This window comes from Strix uralensis, chromosome 15, assembly GCF_047716275.1.
Source record: "Strix uralensis isolate ZFMK-TIS-50842 chromosome 15, bStrUra1, whole genome shotgun sequence".
NCBI classification, from domain to species: Eukaryota; Metazoa; Chordata; class Aves; order Strigiformes; family Strigidae; genus Strix; species Strix uralensis.
The window spans coordinates 11,997,997-12,020,711 of NC_133986.1; the positions used below are offsets into that span (position 1 = coordinate 11,997,997).

The 22,715-nt window shown below is 52.5% G+C and overlaps 2 protein-coding genes across 10 annotated transcripts in view; one reads left to right on the forward strand and one right to left on the reverse strand.

Moving 5' to 3' along the window:
* Positions 1–63: 63 nt before the first annotated feature.
* Positions 64–15,302, reverse strand: LOC141950426 (NACHT, LRR and PYD domains-containing protein 12-like). 5 transcript variants are annotated; one of them, XM_074885208.1, is made up of 11 exons: positions 15,124–15,302; positions 14,834–14,932; positions 12,297–12,475; positions 6,454–6,588; positions 5,299–5,594; positions 2,925–4,626; positions 2,254–2,370; positions 1,493–1,663; positions 1,122–1,295; positions 864–1,034; positions 65–701 (listed from the first exon to the last, which is right to left on the reverse strand). In XM_074885208.1, exons 5-11 carry the CDS (start codon positions 5,579–5,581, stop codon positions 458–460), a joined length of 2,862 nt encoding a protein of 953 aa, XP_074741309.1. In that variant the 5' UTR covers positions 5,582–5,594; positions 6,454–6,588; positions 12,297–12,475; positions 14,834–14,932; positions 15,124–15,302; the 3' UTR covers positions 65–457. The 5 variants fall into 5 exon arrangements, with proteins under 5 accessions (XP_074741310.1, XP_074741312.1, XP_074741309.1 ...); XM_074885207.1 differs by having other exon boundaries at positions 12,277–12,475; XM_074885209.1 differs by lacking the exon at positions 6,454–6,588 and having other exon boundaries at positions 64–701; positions 12,277–12,475.
* Positions 5,776–22,715, forward strand: part of CEND1 (cell cycle exit and neuronal differentiation 1) — a 32,388-nt gene continuing 15,448 nt past the window's right edge. The window contains exon 1 of one of the 5 annotated variants that reach the window (XM_074885288.1): positions 5,776–6,434. The gene's annotated coding sequence lies outside the window, so the exon portion shown is untranslated. The other 4 variants (XM_074885285.1, XM_074885286.1, XM_074885289.1 and 1 more) reach the window with 4 other exon arrangements.

Genomic DNA, 22,715 nt, shown 5'->3' on the forward strand with positions numbered 1-22,715 from the left:
CCACAGCATAGCAGAACAGCTCCCGTGTCCCTCCTGCGAGCAGCACTGCAGGGATTTTTTTTTTTTTTTTTTATTATTTCACTGTGAATTTCTCTTTTTTTCTATTAAAACCCAAAACTGGCTGGACAAGCACTTCCAGGGTTGGCACCTCGCTCCTGGGTACATCAGCCATCCCGTGGGGACATGGGGCAGGAGCTGGACCCACAGACATATCCCCAGGCATGGCTGGGACATAGGGGGAGGACGGGGAAGAGCATGGGGAGGGAGGATTCCTGGGACTGGTCCCAGGGCCTTTAGTTGGCATCGGCAAACACCCACAATTCCCACCGACACGTCAGGGGAGACGGGAGAGGGAAGGACCCGGACCAGCCAGATGCAGGCAGAACCTCCTGCCCTGTGCCCCCATGCGTGGGGCTGGCTCAAACCTCCTCCAACTTCAGCAGCAGTGAGAACTGGGCTAGAAATGGCTCCGGTGGTTGCAAGGAGCAAGGAGGGGACCTCTCCTAAAGGAGGGGAGAGCCTTCCTGCCCCCTGGCCCCCCCGCACCTGGCAGGACCCCACGGTGGAAGGGCAGCCGGGCCATGGCCCCCACCTGTGGCATGTCCTGCTCGAGGAGGTACCCGATCTTCAGGTCAGGCTTCAGTGCCCGGACTGCGGCCAGCTCCCGCAGTGCTTCCTCGTTTAACCCAGACGTGGTCAGTCTTTAAATAGAAGAAGAAATGGAAAAAAGGTGTTAAAAAAAACCCCAAAACCCAACCTGTGCTTTCCTGAGCGCTGGGATGCTGGTATCCCCCTCCCTGCCCCACAGCATCTGACCCCAGGGTGCTGGCACGGGGATGGTGGGTGGGGAAGGGGCACCTTACCCCAGGGCCCGCAGCAGGCAGGCGGGATGCCGGAGCTGCCGGCAGAGCTGCAGGACGCCATCAGCTCCCAACTCGTTGTCGCTCAGGTCCAAGCAGGTGAGGCTGGGGCTCTCCACCAGCCCAGCAGCCAGGGCTCGGCAGCAGGCGCCCGTCAGCCGGCAGCTCCCCAGCCTGTGGGACCGAGACAAAGGAGGACACGGGGTTTGAGGTGCTCCGGGTGGGAAGGAGGGAGCCCCGGCCACCCCTGCAGGCCCTTACCGCAGTGTCCGCAGCCGGCAGGAGTGGTGCCGGAGCCCCTCACACAGCAGCTGCACCCCAGCATCGCGCAGCCCCTCGCTGAAGGATAAATCCAGCTCCTCCAGTTGCGGGCTCGTGCCCAGCACGGTGGCGAGGTCCTGGCAGCAGGCGCTGGTGAGGCGGGAGTACCACAGCCTGCCGGGGACACCGGGAAGGACCCTCAGAGCCAGCCCAAGCCCCCCCTCAAGTGCCACCCACCATGGTGACAGTCCCCACCCCGCTGCTTTCAAGCTTCTCGCCCTGGGAGAGGGGGACAGAGGGATGCTGCCAGCCCAGAGGGACTTTTTGGGGTGGCTCCCCACCCCATGGGTTTGGGTGCCAGGGTCACTCACCGCAGGACGCGCAGGCGGCAGCCGGGCTGCCGCAGCCCCCCGCAGAGCAGGCGCACACCTCCGTCGCCCAGCGCGCTGTCGCCCAGCTCCAGCCGGGCCAGGCTGGGGTGTTCGGCCACCAGCGCCGCCAGCTCCGCGCAGCAGCTCTTTGACAGCCCGCACCAGCGCAGCCTGCGGGGAGAGGCACAGAGAACGGGGTGGGGGAGGCTCATCACACCTGCCCCACAGCCAATCAGCATGGAGGGACCACACCCTCCCACCCCTTGCAGGGCCAATCAGCTTGGCGGGACCACACCCTCCCACCCCACAGCCAATCAGCATTGAGGGACAACACCCAGCTGCCCTACAGCCAATCAGCATGGAGAAACTGCACCCATCCACCCATTGCAGGGCCAATCAGCATGGAGGGACCACACCCACCCACCCACCATATGGCAAATCAACACGGAGGGACCACACCCACCCTCCCACCATATGGCCAATCAGCATGGAGGGACCACACCCACCCACAGCCAATGGCGGCCCAGACTCACCCCCCAGCCACTGGTGTTCCCCAGGAGCAGCCGGGCACTGCAAGGGGGTGACTGTGCCCCCGTAGAGCCCCCGGGGCAGCACCCACCCACTCCATCCCCCGTTTTGGATGCCCCCACCCGCACCCCAGAGCCAGCCTGGGGTGGCCAGGCCCCAGCCAGCGCACCCACCACCCTGTGCTGGCAGCAGCACAGTGGCCACCATTTTGGCTCAGCGCCGAGCTCTCCTACCGGAGCGCCTGCAGGTCGGTGCCCGGGTGCCGCAGCGCCTGGCAGAGCAGGTGGATGGGGGAGTGCAGCTCATCAGCGACGGGACAGGGACATCCTTCGGCTCCTGAGGCACCGGAGCTGCAGGGAGACAGAGCCCCAGGGGGCATGGGCAGCCCTCCCTGGCACTGGGAGCTCCCAGCTTCGACACCGGCACGCAATGCCCCCAAGCAGAGCTTGCCACCAGCTCATGGGAATTCTCCACATGAGGGTCCTCCATGGCTTTGGAGATGCAAAGGATCACGAGTGTAACTGCTACAGTCACCTGCTCTCAAGAAAAGCTCGGGGCGCACTTAAAATTTCAGCGCTGGGGATCTCCCTTTTGCATGCGAGAAGGGGGAAGTGAAGCCGGAGCAACACCCGGGCGCAGCTGGGCCTGGTCAGCTGGGGAAGTTGAGCCAAGATGTTCCATCTCCATCAATCCCACCACATGAAGCCGATGGAGGAGCCTGCATGATCCTTATTCTCCCAAAAGAATAAGTAAAATCCTCTGCTGAGGAACTAAACCCCCAGGGAAAGGACAAGCTGGTGTTTGGGTGGAAGGAACTGCAATGCCTTTAAAACCATCCTTTGGGGTGGAGAAGGAGAAATCTTTGTGGTTTTGGGTTGCTAGAGCAGAGAGGGGCAGCACTTACCAAGGGACAGCTGTGGCCAGCTCCTCCTTGGGATTCTGCTGGTCGAAGGAGCATCCCCGGAGCGTGACACAGCTCAGCCCAGCCCACTGCCTGATGCAGAAGGAAAGAGCCATTTGGTCGTACAGCGTCAACTTGATGTCCTGCAAGTCTATGTCCGTGAAACAATCCAACACACTTTGCGCAAAGCTTTTCTCGTTCATCTCGAACAAAAAGTGGAAAGTGTCCAACTCCGAAACCTTCAGGTCTTGGCTGGGATGGGAGCTGCTTCTGTGCATCCCCTGGAGCCACCTCAGCATATCTTCCCTGGCTTGCGGTGAAATTCTACACCCAATGGTTTTGTCCATGTACTCTATCGATTTTTGGCTTACCAGACCAAACAGGAACCGCACTGTTAAGTTCAAATCCTTCCTGGAGTCGCTGTAGCTTTCTAACAACATATTTACATCCTTCATGAGAGCCCCCGAGTCACCGACTGTTTCCTCATCGTCCTCCAGAACGTAAAACATCGCAGCAAAAAACTCCTGGAGGTGCAGGTGGGTGAAGCTGTAGACCTTCCCATGATCTACACCTTTCTTTGATATCTTCTCGTTGAGGAAGAGGGGGAGAAGGTCTGTCTGGTCCAAGCCACAGTCCTTGATCTCCTTCTCCTCAAAGAGGACCTTGTGCTTCCAGATGCCATTGGCAGCCAAGGAGCAAAGCTTGTGTAGGAACCGCTGGAGGTCCTGCGGGTTATCACTGCTTCTGCACTTCATTAACTGGGAGAGGTAAAACATGCTCATCCATGTGGTGGCTTTAGAGCACTCGATGAGGTTTTTCTTTTTGTAAAGCTCTTGTTTAAGGATGGTGCAGACGGTCCAGCTCATGACGGGGATGACACACAAGCTGTAGATGATCTTGTTGCCTCTGGCAAACCTGAAGGCCACATTGGCTTTATCGTCGTTCTCAAAATACCTGTGGAAATATTCCTGCCTCATGGCTGCCGAAAATCCCAGTATTTCTGCATAATACTCACCGTCCAGGCACCGTCCCAGGCTTTGAAGAGCTGTTGGCCTCGTGGTGATGAGCAAGGAGGACTCAGGAAGAACAGTCTTCTTCAACAGGCTCATGAGGGTGATTTCCAGCGGCTTCACTTCCATGGGGTCAGAGCTCAGCTCATCTTCAGGCCGAACCAAGGGAAATCCCAGGGCCTCAAAACCATCAAAAATGAACAGGATCTTCTTCTGGTCATCCAGGATCTTCTCAACTGGCATTCGCCTGTGAGGGCAGCACTTTGAAACCAGGTCTGCCATGCTCGCTTCCTTGGTAAAGGCAATGTCTTTACAGTCTATGCAGAAGACGTAGTCAAACTGCGCATAGATGGTCTCTTCCACCCACTCCACCATCACCTTCCTTACCGTCATCGTTTTCCCCATCCCCGGGGCGCCCACCAGCACCACGACCTGTGGCGTTTGCCCATCTTTGTCGGGTTTAAACAGCGTTTGCGCGGTGACGGTGATAGTGGCTGGTCTGTTGCTGGTGTCGGCACATCCACGGCCTGCGCCCACAGCTTCACGCTCACCTCCACGCTCGCTCCGAGGCTTCCTGGCGATGGTCAGGGCGGCATAGCGGCTGCTGACAGACAGGTTCTGCCCAAGACAGGAGTTCACTTCTTTGTACCGGAGGAACGCCTGGACCACATGTTCTCTGTATTTCCGCTTGTACTCTGCGCCGGTGAGAAGCAGAGTCAGTCCCAAGCACAGCCGGATTCCTGAGGAGTCCCTAACCAGCCCAACCACGCTCTCGACACACCAACGGGACACTTGTTTCAACACTCAGGGCTTTTATAAATCTGGCAGAGGCAATAAGGACATTGTCTGTGAGAATTTAGGGCCTCTGGTCAGTTGGGGGGGTCCTTCCCCTCTCCTGGGTCCCCCCATCATCCTGATCCATCAATCCCTGTTTTAACCTCATCCACCCTGGGAGCAAATGCAATGGCCTGGGGCCACCTGCAGCCTCCATCCCCCTCCGCTCATGTCCCTGGGGCCAAAGGCACCATAACGGGGATGCCTCCGGCTCCAAAGTGTTACCAAAGGTGATCTCTGCAGAGAAGTCCTTAATCCCCAGCCTGGGAGGAAAGGATCTGCCCAGCGGGCTGCCAGGCGATGCTGAGAGCTGAAGGCTCTTCTCCAGGTGAAGAAGGAGCCCGGCAGTAAGTGGGGACAGCAAGAGGAGAGGTCGCTTACAGCCCCCACACTAACAGGGTCACAGGGGGACATCTTTGTGTTTCCAGGCTCCCTAGGAAGCTGAAACCTGCTTTTACCAACTTCTACCTGTCTCCAGGATCTCTCAAGGGAAAAAGAGACAAAGAAAAGCAAAATGTACACCGTCTCCCTACCTTTCACCTTCTCATCCAGGAGTTTCTCAGCGAGGTCTCTCTGGTTCATCTCTTCAAACAACCCAATTGCTATGTCCATCACGGCGTCTTCGCTGTAGTTCTTGCCCATGCAGCTGACAAGTGCGCAAGGATGGGTGGCCTTTGCCAGTGAATCCTTGGGGATATTCCATCCTCCTTCTACGTGAACCTCCAATAACTTCGTCTTAAATTCCCGAAAGTCTTTAAGTGTGAGACCTTGCAGTGCTCGTAAGAGGACGGCTAATGCACGCTCTTCCCCTGCCATCACGGGACGTCACCTGAAAATATCCGCGGTTAGAAATTACGGCTACGCTACGGCAAGAGGTTTTGGAGCTCGGCACCGAGTTTGTCCTGTACAGCCCCGTTCTTCCTGCGCTGGAAAGGCTGGGGATGAGTCACCCCGGCGTGGCAAGGTCACAAGGGCTGTGGGCACTGCAGGATCCGGCACTGTGGGCATGTCCCCCCTGGAGACAGGAGAGAGAAAAACACCCCAAAAAGCATCCTGGGAGTTTTGTAACTGGACTGGGAGCTGCAGCTCCTCGGGGCAGAATCACCCCGGGGAAAAGTCTGGTCCTTCCCCACGTCCCCGCCTGCGCCGTCCCTCAGTGCAGTGTGGCCGGCCATGCCGCAATGCCCTCACCGTGCTGCCAGTGCGGCGGGATGGCCAGGCCCTGATGGAAGGGCTCAGCGCTGCCTGAAATCCCCATCCTGCATACAGGCAGGGTTCACGCGCTGCCTGAAATCCCCGTCCTGCATACAGGCAGGGTTCTGCTTTTTAACAGCAGTCTGACATCCGGCACACCCTTCCTCCTTCCCTGCCATGGGGCTACTTGCCAGCTGGCCACCACAAAACAACCTGGATGGGCAATTTAATACCTGAAGGACTCCTGGCAATAAGCCCACAAGGAAGATGCTGTTTTGGGGGAGAAGAGGCGGCTTTAGGAAAGCACACCGATGCTTGCAGACACTGCAGTCCCTCTCCTGCCTCTCACCTCCCTGGTGCTGGCAGCTCACCCTTCTCACAACAAGTCGTGGGTTTGACTGAAAAACCACCGAGCCCCTGAATTTCTAACCCTTCCAGAGTAACCGCTTTGCTTGGGGTCCCCAACCTTTTACTGGTAAGAAAAGTCACAGAACCTTTTCCTCCTCCCTCTTCGAGACTCCTCATTTCTGGTATTACTCTTCTCCTCCTCATTTCCAGTCTTCTGTGTCTTTAGGAGAAAAGTACCATCCTGCAGCTCTCTTGGAGCAGATCCGGCTGGAATTAGTTTCCTGTAAATTCAGGAAATCAGAGGGAAGCTGCAGTTTCCTGCAGGGATTACTGCCTGCTGCAGCTTTCACCCTGGAGTGAGGGGGACCTCTAAGGGGACCCCATCACAGGCAACATGAAGCTAAATTTAGATGCTTGCAAAAGCAGAGTAGGATAGAGAAATTAAAAATAGCTGCAGGAAATGGAGAATTAGACTGGGAGCTGTCAGAGGAGGAGGATTATTGGGGTGAAATGTATGAAAGGGAAAGGAAAAAGGAGCTGGGAACAGCAGTCGCTGTCCCAGTGTAACAGCTATCCCAGAGGCTGTGAAACTGCAAAAATAAAGCACAGTTGTGGATTGGAGCGTGGCACTTCCAGAAATGTTTCAAGCTTTGGATGGAATAAAAATGAAATATGTCAGTGCTTAGAGCTTGTGCTACACCAGCTTTTGCTCCAACATGCACTAAGGGACTGTATATGCCCTTCTTGCTTGAGCACGTTAAGTCAGATTGCCCAGCAGATAGGTAAGAAACCAGCAGCACAAAGAGCAATCCAGAAACTGGGAGAAGATGGAGAAGATTTTTCCGAATCAATACAGAATTGCTAAGATCCCATCCCACCAGTCCTTTGCTGGTGAGGCACAAGGCAGCTCTGGCGATGGATCACTGGAATTCGGTGCCCAAACGCAGGGAAGCCTCCCTGGGCTCGTCTGGTAGTGATCAAACGGAGTGGTGCTAGTAATTATGGTCTGGGTTCAGGAGAAAATGGGAAAATTTAACATGGGCCAAGCAGGACCTGTGGCTTTCAGTAGTGAGGGGGGTAGACACCAGAGCAGAGGAGTAGGGAATGTTTGGGAAATGGCAGTGGCAGGAGTAGTGCATCAGGATAAAAATGTATCAAAGGTGTTAAGGGCTCTGGAGAGTGTTAAAGGATTTACGAGGAACTATGACAAAATGGGATGGGAAGGAAAGATGGGACTTGCTGGAAGGAGTGATGCCGCAGCTGAGAGGAGCCATGGCAGGACATGGTGATGCTCCTGCGCCTCTGCCACCCACCAGCCGGACAAAGTCATCCGTAAGGAGGTTGGCTTCGACCCAGCACTGCCCGCACAAATGGGTGTCTGTGTGCCAAACACATGGGGGCCCTGGGGGCTGCCCGGGGCTGTACCCAGGAGATCTGAAGGTAGCAACAGGCTTTTGATGCAGCAGTGAAGATCCCTTTACTTTAGAAAGCAATTGGAGGATGGACTGTGGACTCTTATTAGATTTTTATGGTGAGATTTTTGTGTCAGTAATACAGAAACCAGACAAAGGCGGTTATAAAGGGTGAAATGATAGAATTAAGCTTTGATGGAGGCAGATAAAGAATGATGGCAAGAGCCACCCCAGGAGGTTGGCAGAAAACCCCACTGTGTAAAACCCATTGCGCCTGCTGAACTAGTGGGACTTCCCAGCTCCCCATACAAATACTCATATCCTAATGAAGCTGAGACTGCTCTGAGTGAAATCATTAAGGGTTATTTTAAACAAAGCCTTTTTGAGAAATTACAAACCCTTATAATTTTCTGCTGCAGCCTGTTAGAAAGGCTGATGGAAAACCCTGGCAAATGCCAGTGGAGTACTGCCAAAGAAATGCATTCCCCATGAGAACAGCTCCTAGTTTAGCTGATATGCCAATGATTATTGCTAAGTTACCAGAAAACAAGTGGGTTCCAGTTATAAATCCAGCCGTTTCTTTGCCTTCCTGCTTACTGAAGAATTAGTTTTCAGATTTGCTTTTGCACTTGGAGAGAAGGAATAAACCCTCGCCTAGGTACTGCTGGAGCTTCACAACACACCTGTTCATATCAGAAACCTGTTCAAACTATTGTCTCCAGGGGATAAAGAAAAAACATCTTGTGTGGATGATATTCCAGCAACTGGAGCTACTGAAGAGGCGAGAGGTGTCCAAGTTTTAAAATTAGTGAGATCAAACAGGATTTGAAGTCAATTTGAAGTAGGCACCATTAGTGCAAGCTGAGGATAACTACTGGGAATTACAATTGGCAAGTCAGGAAGACCAATAGGTACAAGTGTGGTTAAAGCTTTGCATGAAAGACAAGTTTTTTTGTGGTCCAGCCCAGCTGAGAACACCATTAGGAGGATTTAATTTCTGACAGCAGCACATCCATATCTGTGCTGGTATCTGCAGACTGTTGTGGGAATCACTGATTAAGACTCCAGAGTGGAAGTGGAGCTCAGGACATGATGATGCCCTAACTCAAGTGGAAAAAAGCTGCTCTAAAAGCCCCAGCACTAAAATGCCCAGCACCAGGAAAGCACCTTTCAACAGGAATTTTGGTTCGAAGGGAGCAGAAAAGCACAGCGGGTACCAGCAGCACGTGAACTGTGTCTGCTTCAGGGTCTGGACACAAAAACTCCACAGCAGCCTGGGCTGGTCTGGTCTTTGGGGCTTCCACCCTCACAGTCCCACCTACTCACACCCCTCCCAGGTTTTAGGGAAATTCGGCAGCAGAGTGTCATCTACACGAATCCCACCAGGCACTGATGTTAATGGATAAGAAGGTGCTGTACAGACCTTAAAAAAAGCAGATCGTCTCGCTCCTGCCCTAACCCAACAAGGTGCAGACTGCACCGTTGAGAACAAACCCAATTGTAATTATTGGGTATGGGTGCAGGGGTTCTTTTTAAAGAACCCAGCAATAAACCAAAGGTACACTTCATCGATGAGAGCACCAGATAGAAGCAAGCTAAAAATAGTCCTCTGCTGCTATTAATAGAGCAGGAGAGCAAGTAGTAGGGAAACCATTAAAAAAAAAATTACTCCAAACAGAGTACAGGCTATTATAGACATTACTGAGAGACAAACTCTCCAAGCAGAACCCATTGCATGTCTTTGTGGATAGTGATTATGTTAATAAAGAAATAAAATACTGGTGGTATGACTGGATAGGGGGATAGGAAGCATGATGGGGAATGAAGAAAATCAGATTTTTCTTACAAGCTCAGAAAGACAGCGGGAAGAAAATATATGAAATGTGTGTTAAAGTACATGGGAAGCCTGAAAACAATACTGTGAAACTGTTTAATAAACCAGATCATCAACCAGCTGAGTTCAACTGCCGCAGTCTCGAGCCACGGGAAAGTCTGCAGCACCCTTGCTGAGCTCGTGAAGACGACCCGCTGCTTGTGGATGACCAGCAGAGGTGGGGAACAGGTATCTGCAGGGCAGACGCTGGGTATTGAGGCAACTCCCCAGGCCTCAGCTGCCAGATTTTACCCATCTGGAGCTGTATTTTCTTTCAGTTTAACCAGAGTAGCCAGTAATTCCTGCAATAGGATTTTTCATGATTAAATATCTAACCTATGGCCTGTTGTGGTCTTGCTTAGCTTGTGGTCTTGCTTAGCTTGGTCTGACAATTTAAAGCAATAAAATAACTTGGGATCCAAGATTAAAAACTGTTACAGCTCTCAAGGGAGCCTGGAGAATTACAGCTCTTGAGATCTGGATCCACCCAGGCTGGGGACTCAGTTAAAGCACTGCAAAAATGCTCCAAAATTATAATAACCTAATGACCTTGGTGGGTTTATTTGCTTATAGGATCAGCCTTGTGGGACAACAATTTGCAGAGAAGCAGCTAGACATGGTGAGAGACACTGAATCCTACAACAGCTCCCTAAGCAAGTGTGTAAATATAGGAGGAATTTGCAAAGGGGGTAGGGGAGGAAATCAAAGAAGAAAAAAAAAAGTGTTTGGAACAGATGGAAAATTAAACTCTAGCAGTATTTGATTAGTTAAAGGCTGAAAGATTAAAGCATATATATATATATAAAATATATAAATATATCAAGTATAATCTTACTGATGCTAAAGGCAAACAGTTTACCTAACCGGAAGTTATATGGCGAGATGAAAATATGCCATCACTGTCAGGTTATGGGGAGGTATATGGAAAAACTTCTTAAAGGATGAAGTCTTATAGAAATACTGCTCTGTACCTCTCAATGCACCCTGCCATACAGTTAATTGCACTTACATTTTTGCAAAATTTTATTAATGATAATTGCAATATACTATAGAGCTAGAATGCTTATAAGTAAATATTATTATTGGAGAGCTCACTAATTATGTGAACTGTGAGTGAAAGTTAACAATACTATAAATAAACTTAGCATCGCCAGGAGGAGAGCATCAGAAAAGCCTCTGCTGGGTGAGGCTGGGGATCAGGCCTGCAGGGTCTGCACTGGGTGGGCAGGGCTGGAACAGGGTAGGGGGATGCCCCAGACGTGGGGTGCACCTGGGGACTCATCAGGAGATGGAACCAGAGATAGGCTAAGGAAAAAAGCCACAGCACAGGTACAAGGTCCATGAAGGAGACAGGACCAGGAACAAGGCTGCAATGCAGAGCTAAGATCCTTCCTAGAGTCCGGCCCAGAGAAGGGCTACCTACAGCATGGGGATAAGGGGAGTGCATGCCCAGGGCTGAGCTTAAACAGAGCCAGGGGCCCACAGCAGTGGGTAGGAGGCTCCAGGTGAGGCTGGTTAGGGCTTTGAGGCTATTAATAGCCCTCAGGGGCAGGTAGGCTTGTATTTTCTCTGCAACGACTTTCTGTGCAGGGTATTAAGTTGGGCAGTGTTTCAGTTTGCTGCAATAACTGCAAACCCACCTTGGCTGCTGCAGCAAGCCACTCCACCACAAGAAATGTCCTTCATCATGCTTCCCTGGAAGTGCAGAGGTAAGGAGAAATGGCTGCTGCCCAAGTGGCCGCAGGTTTTTGCTGCTGTGTAGCCTTTTCCTCCCTCTCCAGCCATGGGTGGGTTGGAACTGGGGCTTTAGGAAAGGAGAGAGGGTCTCTTGAGGGTTTCTGATGCCCAGGGATGAAATGAGTGTGAGCCTGATCTCTGTGATTTGCTCTTCTGCTTTTCATGCTCCAGTTCATGAGCAGGGTATCTGTGTGTTGGGTGGGAGGGGGTAAACCTGTGCTGAGGAGGAGATGGGAACTGGGGAGTTGGGATTGAGGCAAAGGAGAATTTTGCAGCTGAGGCTGTTGACTGCCTCCAGCTTGCGTGGGGCTGGCCTTTCAACCAGTCAGGATGGAAAAGAAAATGCTTTGGGGGGATGTGTCTAGCAAAGCTGCTTTTGAGGGATGCTGAGAAAGGAGGGAAGGATGTTTTAAGGAACACTGGGAGTTTAAGAAGGGGGGGAAAATAGATTCCTTACTGCCAACACCTTGTTAGCCAATTGCAAATGGTGCAGCTACTGTGGTGAGGTTTGTGGGGTCCCTGCTGGGTGGATCCTGCTGCAAGGGAATAGGACATTGAAGCCAGGAGCAGGGCAGAGCTAATGGGGAGGTGGTTCAACCCAAACAATGGCTATTCAGGGTTTCACAGACCCCAGAATGAGCCTGGCTCTGTGGCACCACGGGCTGAGCTGTACCCATTGAGCCCAATTTCCCTGCTCAGAGCCTGCCATCATCCTGTCCCTCTGGCTTGCAGGACATCAGGTAAGTCTGGGAATAAATGTTTTTCTCTGAAAGTGTAGGGCACATCATGTTCTTTCCCAAGGATGCTGTTCCCCCTGAGCAGGGCTTGCAGGGGGCTCGCCAGGAGCCAGGGCTGCTCTTATCCCTGCTAACTCATCCTGGGGTATGCTGAGAGGGAGGAGGGAAAACCAGCAGCACAGTTTCTAAAGATTTCCCTTTCCATCTGACCTTGCAGAAGCTGTTTTCACCTTGCTGTGTCTTGATCTGAATTGCTGCTCGCTGTGCCTGCGCCGGCGCTTGGCTCTCTCCCAGGCTGTGTTAGGGGTGATGTGACCCACTTGCTGCAGGGAACCTTCCTGTGCTCGGTGCCAGGGGATTTCCGGGTGCTGACTTGCTCTGGGGCTGCTTTCCTGGCTTCTCCTTCTCCCTGCAATGGGAGGGGGTGAGGTTATTGGTTTTACAGCTCCTTTCCTTTGCTTCCCTTTTTTCTACGTTGCTAAAAATATTAAAATTCAAAATCTGAGGTATACAATACAGATTCAAAAAGTCTAAGGTGTATAAATACATCATGTGGGGCTGTTTATCTCTGAAGGCAGAGGCAGCATGTGTGAATGCAAGGAAATTGCAGCTAGAACCCCCTGGCCTCAGCTCATCCAGGCTCCGGGGACTGGAGCTGGTAATTTCTGCTTGCAGGAGGCTCCATTCCTCCTCCTGCTGCGCTGAGGGGATGCGCAGAGGCCGAGGATATTTCTGCCTGATGTAGAAGTGACAAAAAGGTTTTAAGACTTCTGTGCACAGCTCCTGGGAGCAGCGGTTTGGGTGTCTCTCCTGCATTAAATCACAGATTTTTCATGGAGAAACTTTGCCCCTCTCTGCTGCTGTCAGATCAGCAGATTTGGGAGGCGTTAGAAAGGGGAAGCAGCTGCTTGCAGCCACTGAATGGTCTTGGCTGTGCCTGGCATGAGTCCCTAAAAGAGTGGGGAGGGCTGGCAGTGCTGAGTGTGTGACCAGACAGGCAGCAGAGGGGACATCAGCATCAGCTACAGCTAATCCCATCTGTGCCAGCTTCTCTGAGCTGCTGGAGCCGAGGACTACAACAAGATAACCTTGCTCATCCCTGCTCCACAGGAGTGTTGGTAGCTGCATCCAAAACCAGCCCCTGGAAGCATGACCTTTCCTGGGAGATTTGGATTCCCACATCCAGCCCCCATGTTTTCTGCAGTTTCCTTCAAACACAGGCAGTATTGATTTTATTTTACAGGGGGATTTAAGCAGCCTGAGTATTTTTAAGCATATTGGCATAGGTGAGATGCACACCAGCTTGGCTTTTGCAGGCAGCTTGGCAGAGCCAGTGAGGGTCAGGGAAGAAAATACTCATTTTTTTCTGGAGTTTCTGCCCTACTACACAGAGTATGTTGGTGGCTGAGCTGTTCCTTGGATGCTGTTTATGGGAGGGAAGAAAACACAGTGGCCACAGAAATAACGTGAATTATTCTGCAAGTGGTTAAGCTGACAAAGTTGGTTTCTTATGGATTTTGGAGTATAATCTCCTTAAGATGTTTACACTTTCTAAATATTGCATGAAGCTAGTCAGTGTGTGCCAAGTAACTGTATGGAGGAAGACGGGCAAGCATCCCATAGCTCTTATTTCCTGAGAAAATTGGGCTAAAAGAGCTCTAGACAGTCCCAGGACCTGGCTGCAGTTTGGGGTACAAGCAAGATTTGTCCTGAGCGGTGTGAATTTGGTATTTGGGCCTGGCTGGAGGAGGTGAGGCTGTGACAGAGGGCTGTTTGCTTTTAACCGATGTGCTGAGAAGCACCGGTGCGGCTAAGGAGGAGGCTGTTTGTCTGGCACAGCCTGGCTGGATGTCTGACAGTGCTCCACAGTGGGACCTGGGCTGCGTGCCCAGCTCTGAGCTAGCCTTGGGCTGCCCCCAGTCCCTCACAGACCTTGCAGGACTTGTATGAGGGGGGGTCAGACCCTGGCCTGCTGGGACAAGGAAGGGTCTGTGGAGGAGGGAAGCAGAGCTGACACAAAACTACCCCAAGATGCAGCGTTTTAGCTCTTTTCCTCTACTGTGCAGAGCTTCCCCTTGGCAAGACAGATTGTAGCCCCGTAACTCACTGCTGGGGGATTGTCACACCCAGAAATCCCTTATCCTTGTGGGGGGAGCCCCACACTCCTTTCTTCCTCTTGTCTACACACAAGCATCCCAATTTAACAGGTTGACTCCCTCCCCAGTATGTTCCCCCCACTTTGTGGCTATATTCACTGTAATCACTGCAAACCCAGGGAGGATTCAGAGAGGCGAGTGAGCTGAAGCAGACAGGGGCTCAGTGCTGCAGGGACAGCCCCGAATTGCCACTGCTCAGCCCCAAATAACAGGGGACATGGAGATGCAGCTGGCCTGCCTTAACTGTCCTGCCAGCCCCCCCCTTGGCATCCAGTCCCAACCCTTCCCTCCAGATTGGAGTGCTGTCTCCCCCCCCCCCCCCTCCTCCCCTGCTCTCCATCTTCATGCAGTCTGCAGAGGTGCATTGTGGGAAACTCCCAAGTTCCCCCCCCCCCCCCTTCCTCCCTCCCTCCTCTCTGCGCAAGAGCCAGCTCCCAAGGTGTGACTCGTGCAGCCGGCCAGAGGACAGAAGGTAAGGGCTGCTGCTTTCCTCCGCGCAGGCCGGCACCCGGGGGGGCTTGGGGCAGAGCTGCCGGGGGTCCCCAGCCATCGGTGGAGAGACGGGCAGCATTCCTGCTCGGGGTGACGTAGTGAAAGAGACGTAGATCTACCTGGTCAAGGTGAGTGTCCGCCACCTCGCAGCTGTCCGGGATGGAGGCTGGGGGCTGCCATGCCGGCCGGCTCGGGAGCGTGTCCCCACGCAGCTCTCCCTGTTAATAGGCAATAATGCTTTTTTTAACCCAAAACAATAAGCACAGTGAGGATGGCTGGCCCTGAGCAGCTCCCTTCTCACTCCAGCTCTCCTCTTCTGCTCCCTGAAGGTCAGGCAGCCAGAGAAGGCAGTTCCGCAAACGCAAGTGCGTGGGAGCCTGCCTGCTGCCTGCCTGCTGCCTCCACGTACCTGCGATTTCTTCCGCAAAGATCTCCTGCGCTGCCTTTGTGGGATGTGCTCTGCTTGCCTGCTCCAAGCTGAGCTGGTCACTGCCAACAGCCACCCGGGCTTCAGTGAGGGGAAGGGAGAAGCCCTGGGATGGAGAGTGGGGTTTGATGCCGCAGGAGGGCTCTGAGGACGGAGGAGTGGAGCCGGCCATGTGCCGGAAACGGGGCAGCTGGGAGGGAGGAAGGGAAGCAGCATTCCGAGCTAAAACCTTCCAGCCTTGGCAGGAAAGCCTGTACAGCTCCCTGAAAGGTTTTGATCGGGTTTCCAGCTGCATTTTCTCTCCCATCTGCATGGGTGGTGGGATTTGTTTGCCCTTCACTCTGCCTGGGTGAGTTTAATAACTCTGTTTAATTGCTGTCAATCCTGAGGCAGGAGGCAAGCCTAGCTAGGAACAGCCAGCAGCCCTGGTGCTCAGTCTTCACCTTTCCCAAGGAAGGAGCTGGGGGTTTTCTGCTAGGTGGGGGGGCTTTGATATCAAAGGGGTATCCTTTGATATGACCCCTGGCTTGTGCTGGAACAAAGTTCACAAAGAGAAATTTGCCCAGAAAACACCAATATGGAGAGAGATGACAGGCAATAGTGCCTATTTTAAGCTAGGGAAGAAGATAACACCAAATGAGCAGGAGGGAGGGGGACACCAGCTCAGGGCTCCTGTTTCAAGGTGTGTGCTTCCAGGGGTGAAATGCATGGGGGGGGCAGGGGGTGTCTTGGGATTTTCAGTCTGATGTCCCTGCCTCTCTGTGCATCTGTGTGCATCCATGCCCTGTATGTTTGCAGAGACCTGTTGATCTGGTCCCTGCTCCTGTTTCATTCTCTGTGACCATCTGGTAGCTTCTGGTAGGGTTGGGGGTGGGAAGGAAGAGGATTTTTATTCTTGAATCAAGGTGAGCCTGGTAAAACTTTGGCATTGGGGCAAGAGGAAGAAGCCCTCCCCGTCGCAGTCCCGTTTTCCTGGGTGGGGCTTGGGCAGGATGCTGTCAGGAGAGGGAGGATGGACTATACTGGATTGAGCTCGCTGCTCCATCTCAGGACTGACCTCCAAAAGTCTGACCTTCACAGGTTTGACCTTCAACGTTTTTCATCTTTCTGTTCTCAGCCACGGTGCTCAGCACCAGCCTCTAACCCCCTGATATTGTGGCAGGATGGGGGAAGAAAATCCAGAATTTCCCTAAATGCGGATATTTCTCCCTCTGCATCCATCCTCTCTGCTGGCAGGCTGCCAGGAACTGGGGGAGGGGGGGGGGTGGTGGTGCTGGTGAGCGCCCTGGCGTGCTCTCCCCATCCTTGGTCAGGCGTGGGGGCAGGCAGAGGGGTTGAAGGGGAGGGATGGAGCTCTCTGAGCAAGCATTTGTGCCGGCAATGCTTTGGCCATCATTCCCTGGATCCTTCCCAGCTTCCTGCAGGGAGGGAGGGATTGAGCACTCTGGTTTTGCCGCACAAGGTAAGCGATGGGCTTTACCCCAGAACGTGCCAGGAGCCTCCCTGGAAGGTCACTGCCTTGTGTCGAATTGGCCCCTCGTCTGCCTGCAGTGGCTTCTTACATTTCAGCTGCAAAGCAACAGTTTTCAGGCTGACGCATGCAGATCTGTGGGCTGTCAGATTCGGAACCTGGCTCTGGTCATGCAGAATTGCCTCCTTAATCTTTTTGCCAGCCACAGCTGAGCCACACAGGAGGGTGACACCGTGAGAGCCTGGTGCAGTCCTGCTTTGGTCAGAAGGGATGGGTTAGTCAGGATGCCCGTAAGCTGTTAAATTTGCTGCTGCTTAGTGAAGTGGTTGGGGCTATTTTACTGTGTCAGAGCTGACACCCTCTCATCTTTTTTGTTTGTGGCTATTGCATTTGAAAGATACAGGACCCACTGACTGTCGGGAAGGGGGCTTAAAAGCATTAATCTGTTACAAAGGACATCAGCTGCCTGCATCTGGGTACCAGCTCCTGGCTTCTTGGGGAGCAGCACCCCAAACTGGAAGCATTTGCCCTCTTGGCTAAGGCAGTTAGTTTCCCAAGTGCTGGCAGGCTTAGTATAAAGAGCAGGGCTGTGGTGGAGAGGAGTGAGTTGTTCACCTTTCTCCAAGAGGCAGAGAGGAGGCCTGAAACACATGCTGATCCTGCCAGAACGTTATTCCTGAGGTGACATCACAGACCCAACGCTGAGCAGAGAACTGAGGCCTGCCCCATGGCCCCAGCCTGGGTGTTAGGATGGATGTTGTGGGGAATTGCTTATCTAGTCCCTGGGGAGAACTGAGATTTTGGGGGTGGCAGTAACCTTCCTCCTGGAGCAAGCAGCTCTCTGGGAGAATGGCTGAGCAGAGCCAGAAGTGGTGCAGACCTGCAGGTGATGGAGGAGGGGGTGTCACTGATGCTGAGCTATGAAGCTGTGGTTGGAAGGGTGATAATTACCGTTTCAGTAGCAAGGCTGCAACAGGAGGCTGCTGGGCCAACTTCTGCTGGGGCTTTTGGGCTCTGGTGCCCTCCCTTCTGATTTCACAGGAGGTGCCAGCCTGTCCCTATGAAGGGATGTGCCACTTTTTGGTGCAGCAGCTTGTCCCCACTGCCACAGAGCTGCTGGCATTGAATTGCGGGCTCTGGGAGGGCTGGAAAAGCAGTATAAAGAAAGAAAATGAGTGTGTTTGCAAAATGCTGAGTGTGGCAAAAGTCAAGACATGAGGAGGTGCTGAGGGTGGGATGCAGGGGTGACAGAGCAGTCTGGGATGCAGGATGCACCCCGATGTCTGCCCATGCCTGCCTGCCAGACGTCACACTTCTGGGTTAAGGCTCCGTGGTTCATGTTGCTGGCTGTGCATCTTTCACTGTGTCTCCAGAATCGCTCCCTGTTGAAACTACTCCAGTGCTTCGCTCCAGTGTCTTGCCAAATAGCTGTCATGGAAAAAAAATAATTCTGGCTGAAAATCCTTTCCTTTGTTCCCCTAAATTTCTGTCTTGAGGTGAGTGATGCTCAGTTCTGTCAAACCAATATTTGATTCTGAGAGGGGGCTCAAACACAGGATTAAAGCTAGGACAGCACAGCAAAGTGAGATTCTCTAAAATTTAGTTATGACAGACTCCCTTAGGCAGCTTGTGTACTGTGCTATGACCCTGAGAAGCCAGACTTTGCAGCAGAAGGGTATTTCCAACAAAATCTCAGCAAAGTATCTTCAGATTCTCTCTAATTCTAGAAATAGCTTTGCTGTAAACTGTGGCTGAGACTGCAGCTGCTCCAGCTGCATCACGAGGGCTGGTGACACTTGGGTGACCAGGCAGGTTGTATGGCCTTGCCAGGTGTGACTTCTGCTGACAGCAGGTCGGGTTCACATGGGTGTAACTTGGTGCCCAACCCTACGGACATCAGTCAGAGCATGTGGTTGGTACCACTGGAGAGTTTGAGACAATCTTCCATTTCCCGAGGCTGTTTTGGTAACGCTTTCCTGATTTCTGCCATGTTTTGGGGCAGCTGTGAGCCGAGGCATGAGGAGGGGGTTTGTGTTGGTTTTGTGTCTGTGCCAGCATAGGGTGCCAGGCAGCGCGGAGTGCGGGTGATGAGTAACCCCTTTGGGACTGTGTGGTGAATACTCTGATGGAGGAGGGAAGGAGTGGGCTTGGTTGGGGTTTTTTTGGTAGCACCTTGTCTATTTTTAATAGAGTTGTGGGCAGGAAGCTGAACTGAGATGCAAGTGCTTTTCAGCCTGTGTTGCTGCAGAGAAATGGCCAGGTTGGTGCCTGTGAGGTGCTCTGGATGGAGATTTACAGACAGTGCAGCAGGAAACGTGCAATGGGAGCTTGCTGTGGGTCTGCTGAAGGGCAGGGTGAAGCAGCAACAAGCCATCCTTCCTTTGATGCTGCAGGTTTAAGGGCAGAGTCAGGTTTATCATTTCTTATGGTTCTTATTGCTTTATTTTCACATAGGGTGAGAGAAGATAACAGAACAAAAATGTAGAGTATGTTTTTGCTATGTACATGGCTGTGTACAGGCGGAGTGCCTGAACAGTGTAGCTTAGAGCTGTGGTTTGGGTTTAAAAAAAAAAAAAAAACAAAAAAAACAAAACTAAAGCCCCTGGCGGGAGTATGGTGTGTGTCTCTGCAATGTCGCCTCCCTCTCTCAGAATAAAATGTCTGCGACGTCTGTCCCAGCGAGATCTTTGGGGTCAGGACAAGCATGGCTTGCAAATGTGATGCTTGGCTCAGATGCCATCTGCGGAGATCATGGTGTAGAAGGTTTAGCCTTTTTCTGGGCTCATGCTGGTGGGGAGTGTATCAGGGCTGGCTGCGGGGCTCTGAAATGCTATGTCACCTGTGTGGGGAGCGTGGCTGGGCTGTGGCAGGGCAGCTTTTGGAGAGGACACAGGCACCTGCGTTGCAAGCTGGGACTTTGCCCCATCTCTGTGCAGTCGGTGGCCCAATGGGGTGCCCAGGGCCTGCATCCCCTAGCTGTTCCCTTTGCAGACATAAAGCAAAGGCAGTTTTGCTGGGCTACAGGAGCCCATCGTCTTCCCACACCTTGCCTTGGTGCCAGGTGTAACCCAACCTCTGAACACAGATGCGTCACCTGGGCTAGGAGAGAGGTGACACATCTTGGTGGCACAGGGAGCGAAGGGAAGGGTTCTGCGAGGCTGGCCGTGCTCTGGGGGGGATTCCTGAAGTTTTGGTCATTGCCAGCACCAGCTGGACAGGCAATGAGAGCCCTGGGTCTCAGTGCAACTGCAGGACTGACGCAGCCGAGGAGCAGAGGCTTTGCTGGCAAATCTCCCCCTGTGGCAGTGATTTGAAGCTGCTGCTGCCGCCTGTTAAAATACTTTCAGCATCTGACGAAGGGCTTGTTGGAGAGGGAGATGTTTAATCCAGGGCCGGGGGGAGGGATGTGGGGAGTAGCAAACAACAGATTGGGAAAAGGATTCATAAATATCTCATCAGCGTGAAGTGGGTCAACAGTGTTTGCTGTAACTTGGTGCTGCTGTCTCCAGGGCTTGGCTTTGGGAGGGCTGGGAAGCAGAGCAGTCTCCCTGCACAGCCTGGTGCTGGTGTACTGAGACTGTTTGAAAGCATCTATGACAAGAGACTTCCGCTAGCATTGTGCTTGCGTTGTGTTTCATCACATTTGCTGTGCATTGCGTCAGGAGCGGGGGGCCAAAATAGACCATAAGGGAGCTAAAATCCTCCTTGGGGAGCTGCATTACAGCAGCTGAATGAACACAAGCTCCTTATGTAAAGCTCTTTTAATATTTATGGTAATACTGAGAGGCACTGCATTACCTCATCTGTCTTCACAGTACTTGGAGATGGGGGAAAAGGCTTAGTCACACTACTCTGTTATCACTTATCTTAGGTGCTTGCCTGGCATCTCACTGCCTTTAACGTGTTCATTCCCTCAGCAGCTCAGAAGGGGGGAGACGTGCTATTTGTCCCCACTGGAAATGGGTTGTTGAGGCACTGGGAAACAAAACATGTTGCTCAGTTGCAGGAGGAGGCAGGGATGCGGCAGGGGACTAACACAAATCCTTCCAGCCCTGACGGATCACTCCCCATACAGCAGAGGAAACGGGCACAGACCCCTGAGGACGCTTTCTAAAGGACAGCATCTGGCCCTCCAAGCTGCATTTCGTAAGGGTTAGACAAGAAGGTCAGGAGCCCAAGCACTGACCCCCTTGGAGCCATCAGCAGCTCCCCACCTCAGTGGGGGGAAAAAAGTTAGGCCTTGCCTATCTTTGATCTCTCTTCACTAATGCCACATGCACTCTGTGGACTTCCTGATCCAGCATGAATAGCCTGACCAGCCATAATGACCGCTGCTGGCTGTCACCTGCGGGATGGGCAGAGCCCTGCAGGAGGATCTCCCTCCACTGTGCCACAGAAAAGGTTCAGCCACCTTTGGTGATGCAGTTGGTATTTCTTTATGGAGAGCAAAGGTCTATTTGTGTGCACAAGTTAATGAGCAAGGTGGAAAATGAGACTGCAAGAGCTCAGCCTCCCACAAATCAGTCACTGTTTATTCCTTCCCTGTACTGCATCAGCCGGCTGGTTTGGATGAGCTGCTGCGGTGGAAGAGGTGAATGGGATCCTCAGTGTCTTGGGCAAGGTATTTCCAGAAGAGACGGGGATGTTCAGTCTAAACTGTTGGGTCTGAGTCGGGGCAGGCACTTGGAGTTCAGCCTGGAGCAGGGACAGAGCTGCAGGAGTAACTGGAAAAATGGAAAAGTGCATCTCAGGAGCACAAACTGGTGAAACTGGGCTTCTGTGGCCAAACGAAAGGAGGGCAGGGATGTAAGCTACCAAACAGCTCGGGTGAACAGGTACTGAAATGAAGCAGAGCTACGTAAATGAAAAGACATGACTGATGATTCTCATTGGGTTTCCAGAAGCAGTGGGATGCCCCAGTGACTGATACAAACTCTCTGGCAGGCCGATGTCCTCAAAGGACAGTGGAAGTGCTACATTTGAGCCAGTCAGGTTTTTAAGGTGAATCCTATGGGGGGAAATGTAGGGCTAGCCTGGCTGTGAGTCAGCAAGTTGATTCTAATGTCTACCTTAAAATAACTCTGAAGTGTGATTCCAGCTCTGCCTTCAGCTAGCAGCTCTGGAGGGACAAATCCTGAGGGTTTTTTTAGGTGGGTTTTGATGGTTTCTTACATGATGTTCAGTTGAGCTAGCCAGGACTTGCACTTCCTCCTGCAGCCTGCTCACTTCAGCCCATGCTCACAGTCCCTCCTTTCCTTAACTCTCTTCCAAGTCTCTTTGGTGCATGAGGACATTTGCTAATCTTTGGGAGAAGAAAGGGAGGTGAGAGTGATCTTAAGCCTCAGGATTTTAGGAGGGACACCCTAAGCCCTACGCTGTGGCTCTCTGAAATAATCCCTTCTTCAGGGCAGTGTGCTTGACTGCAACCTGTTTCTTCTTTTGCCATAAAATGACAAGTGGCAATGAACTGGCATTGCCCTGTGGCCAGTAACCTCAGAGAAGCCTTAATCTGTCAGAACAGGCTACCTTTCACTTGGCACTTTCCTCAGCACTTCATGAACTCACCTTAGCCATGTGCTCCTGCTGATTTTCCTCTGACCGCTTCGGTCAAGACCTCTTTGGTGATGGTAATACTCCATATGATCATGCTGTCTTCCATCTGAGGGTCTTGCACTGGTGAGTTCAGCCCCCTGGATTGTATTGATTTGCACTGAAGGAGAGAGTTTGACATGCAAAGGTCACGTAGGAAGCCTGTGGCAGCACTTGATCCCCCCAGTAGCACCCGTGATTTCTAACAGTCTGGTCCCAGTCACTTCAGCTCATCGCTGCCTTATCTTTTGTAGTCAGAACACTACTTCTTTGTTGTTGTTTCTTTTTCCCTTTTTGGGAAATTCTGTGTTTTCAGGTGCCTCTTTGCAGTGGCCAAATTCTAATTTTCCTGTTTATGTGCACAGACTGCCACAGGAACAAAATCTGCAGACTTCAGTCTAAAATTACCTGCTCTTCACCTACCAGCTGGTGCCGGCGCCTCAATCTGTGATGGTAATTCAATCCTGTGAGCCAGTTTTGGCAGGTGCAAATTGCACTCACCAAAGGGAAGCTG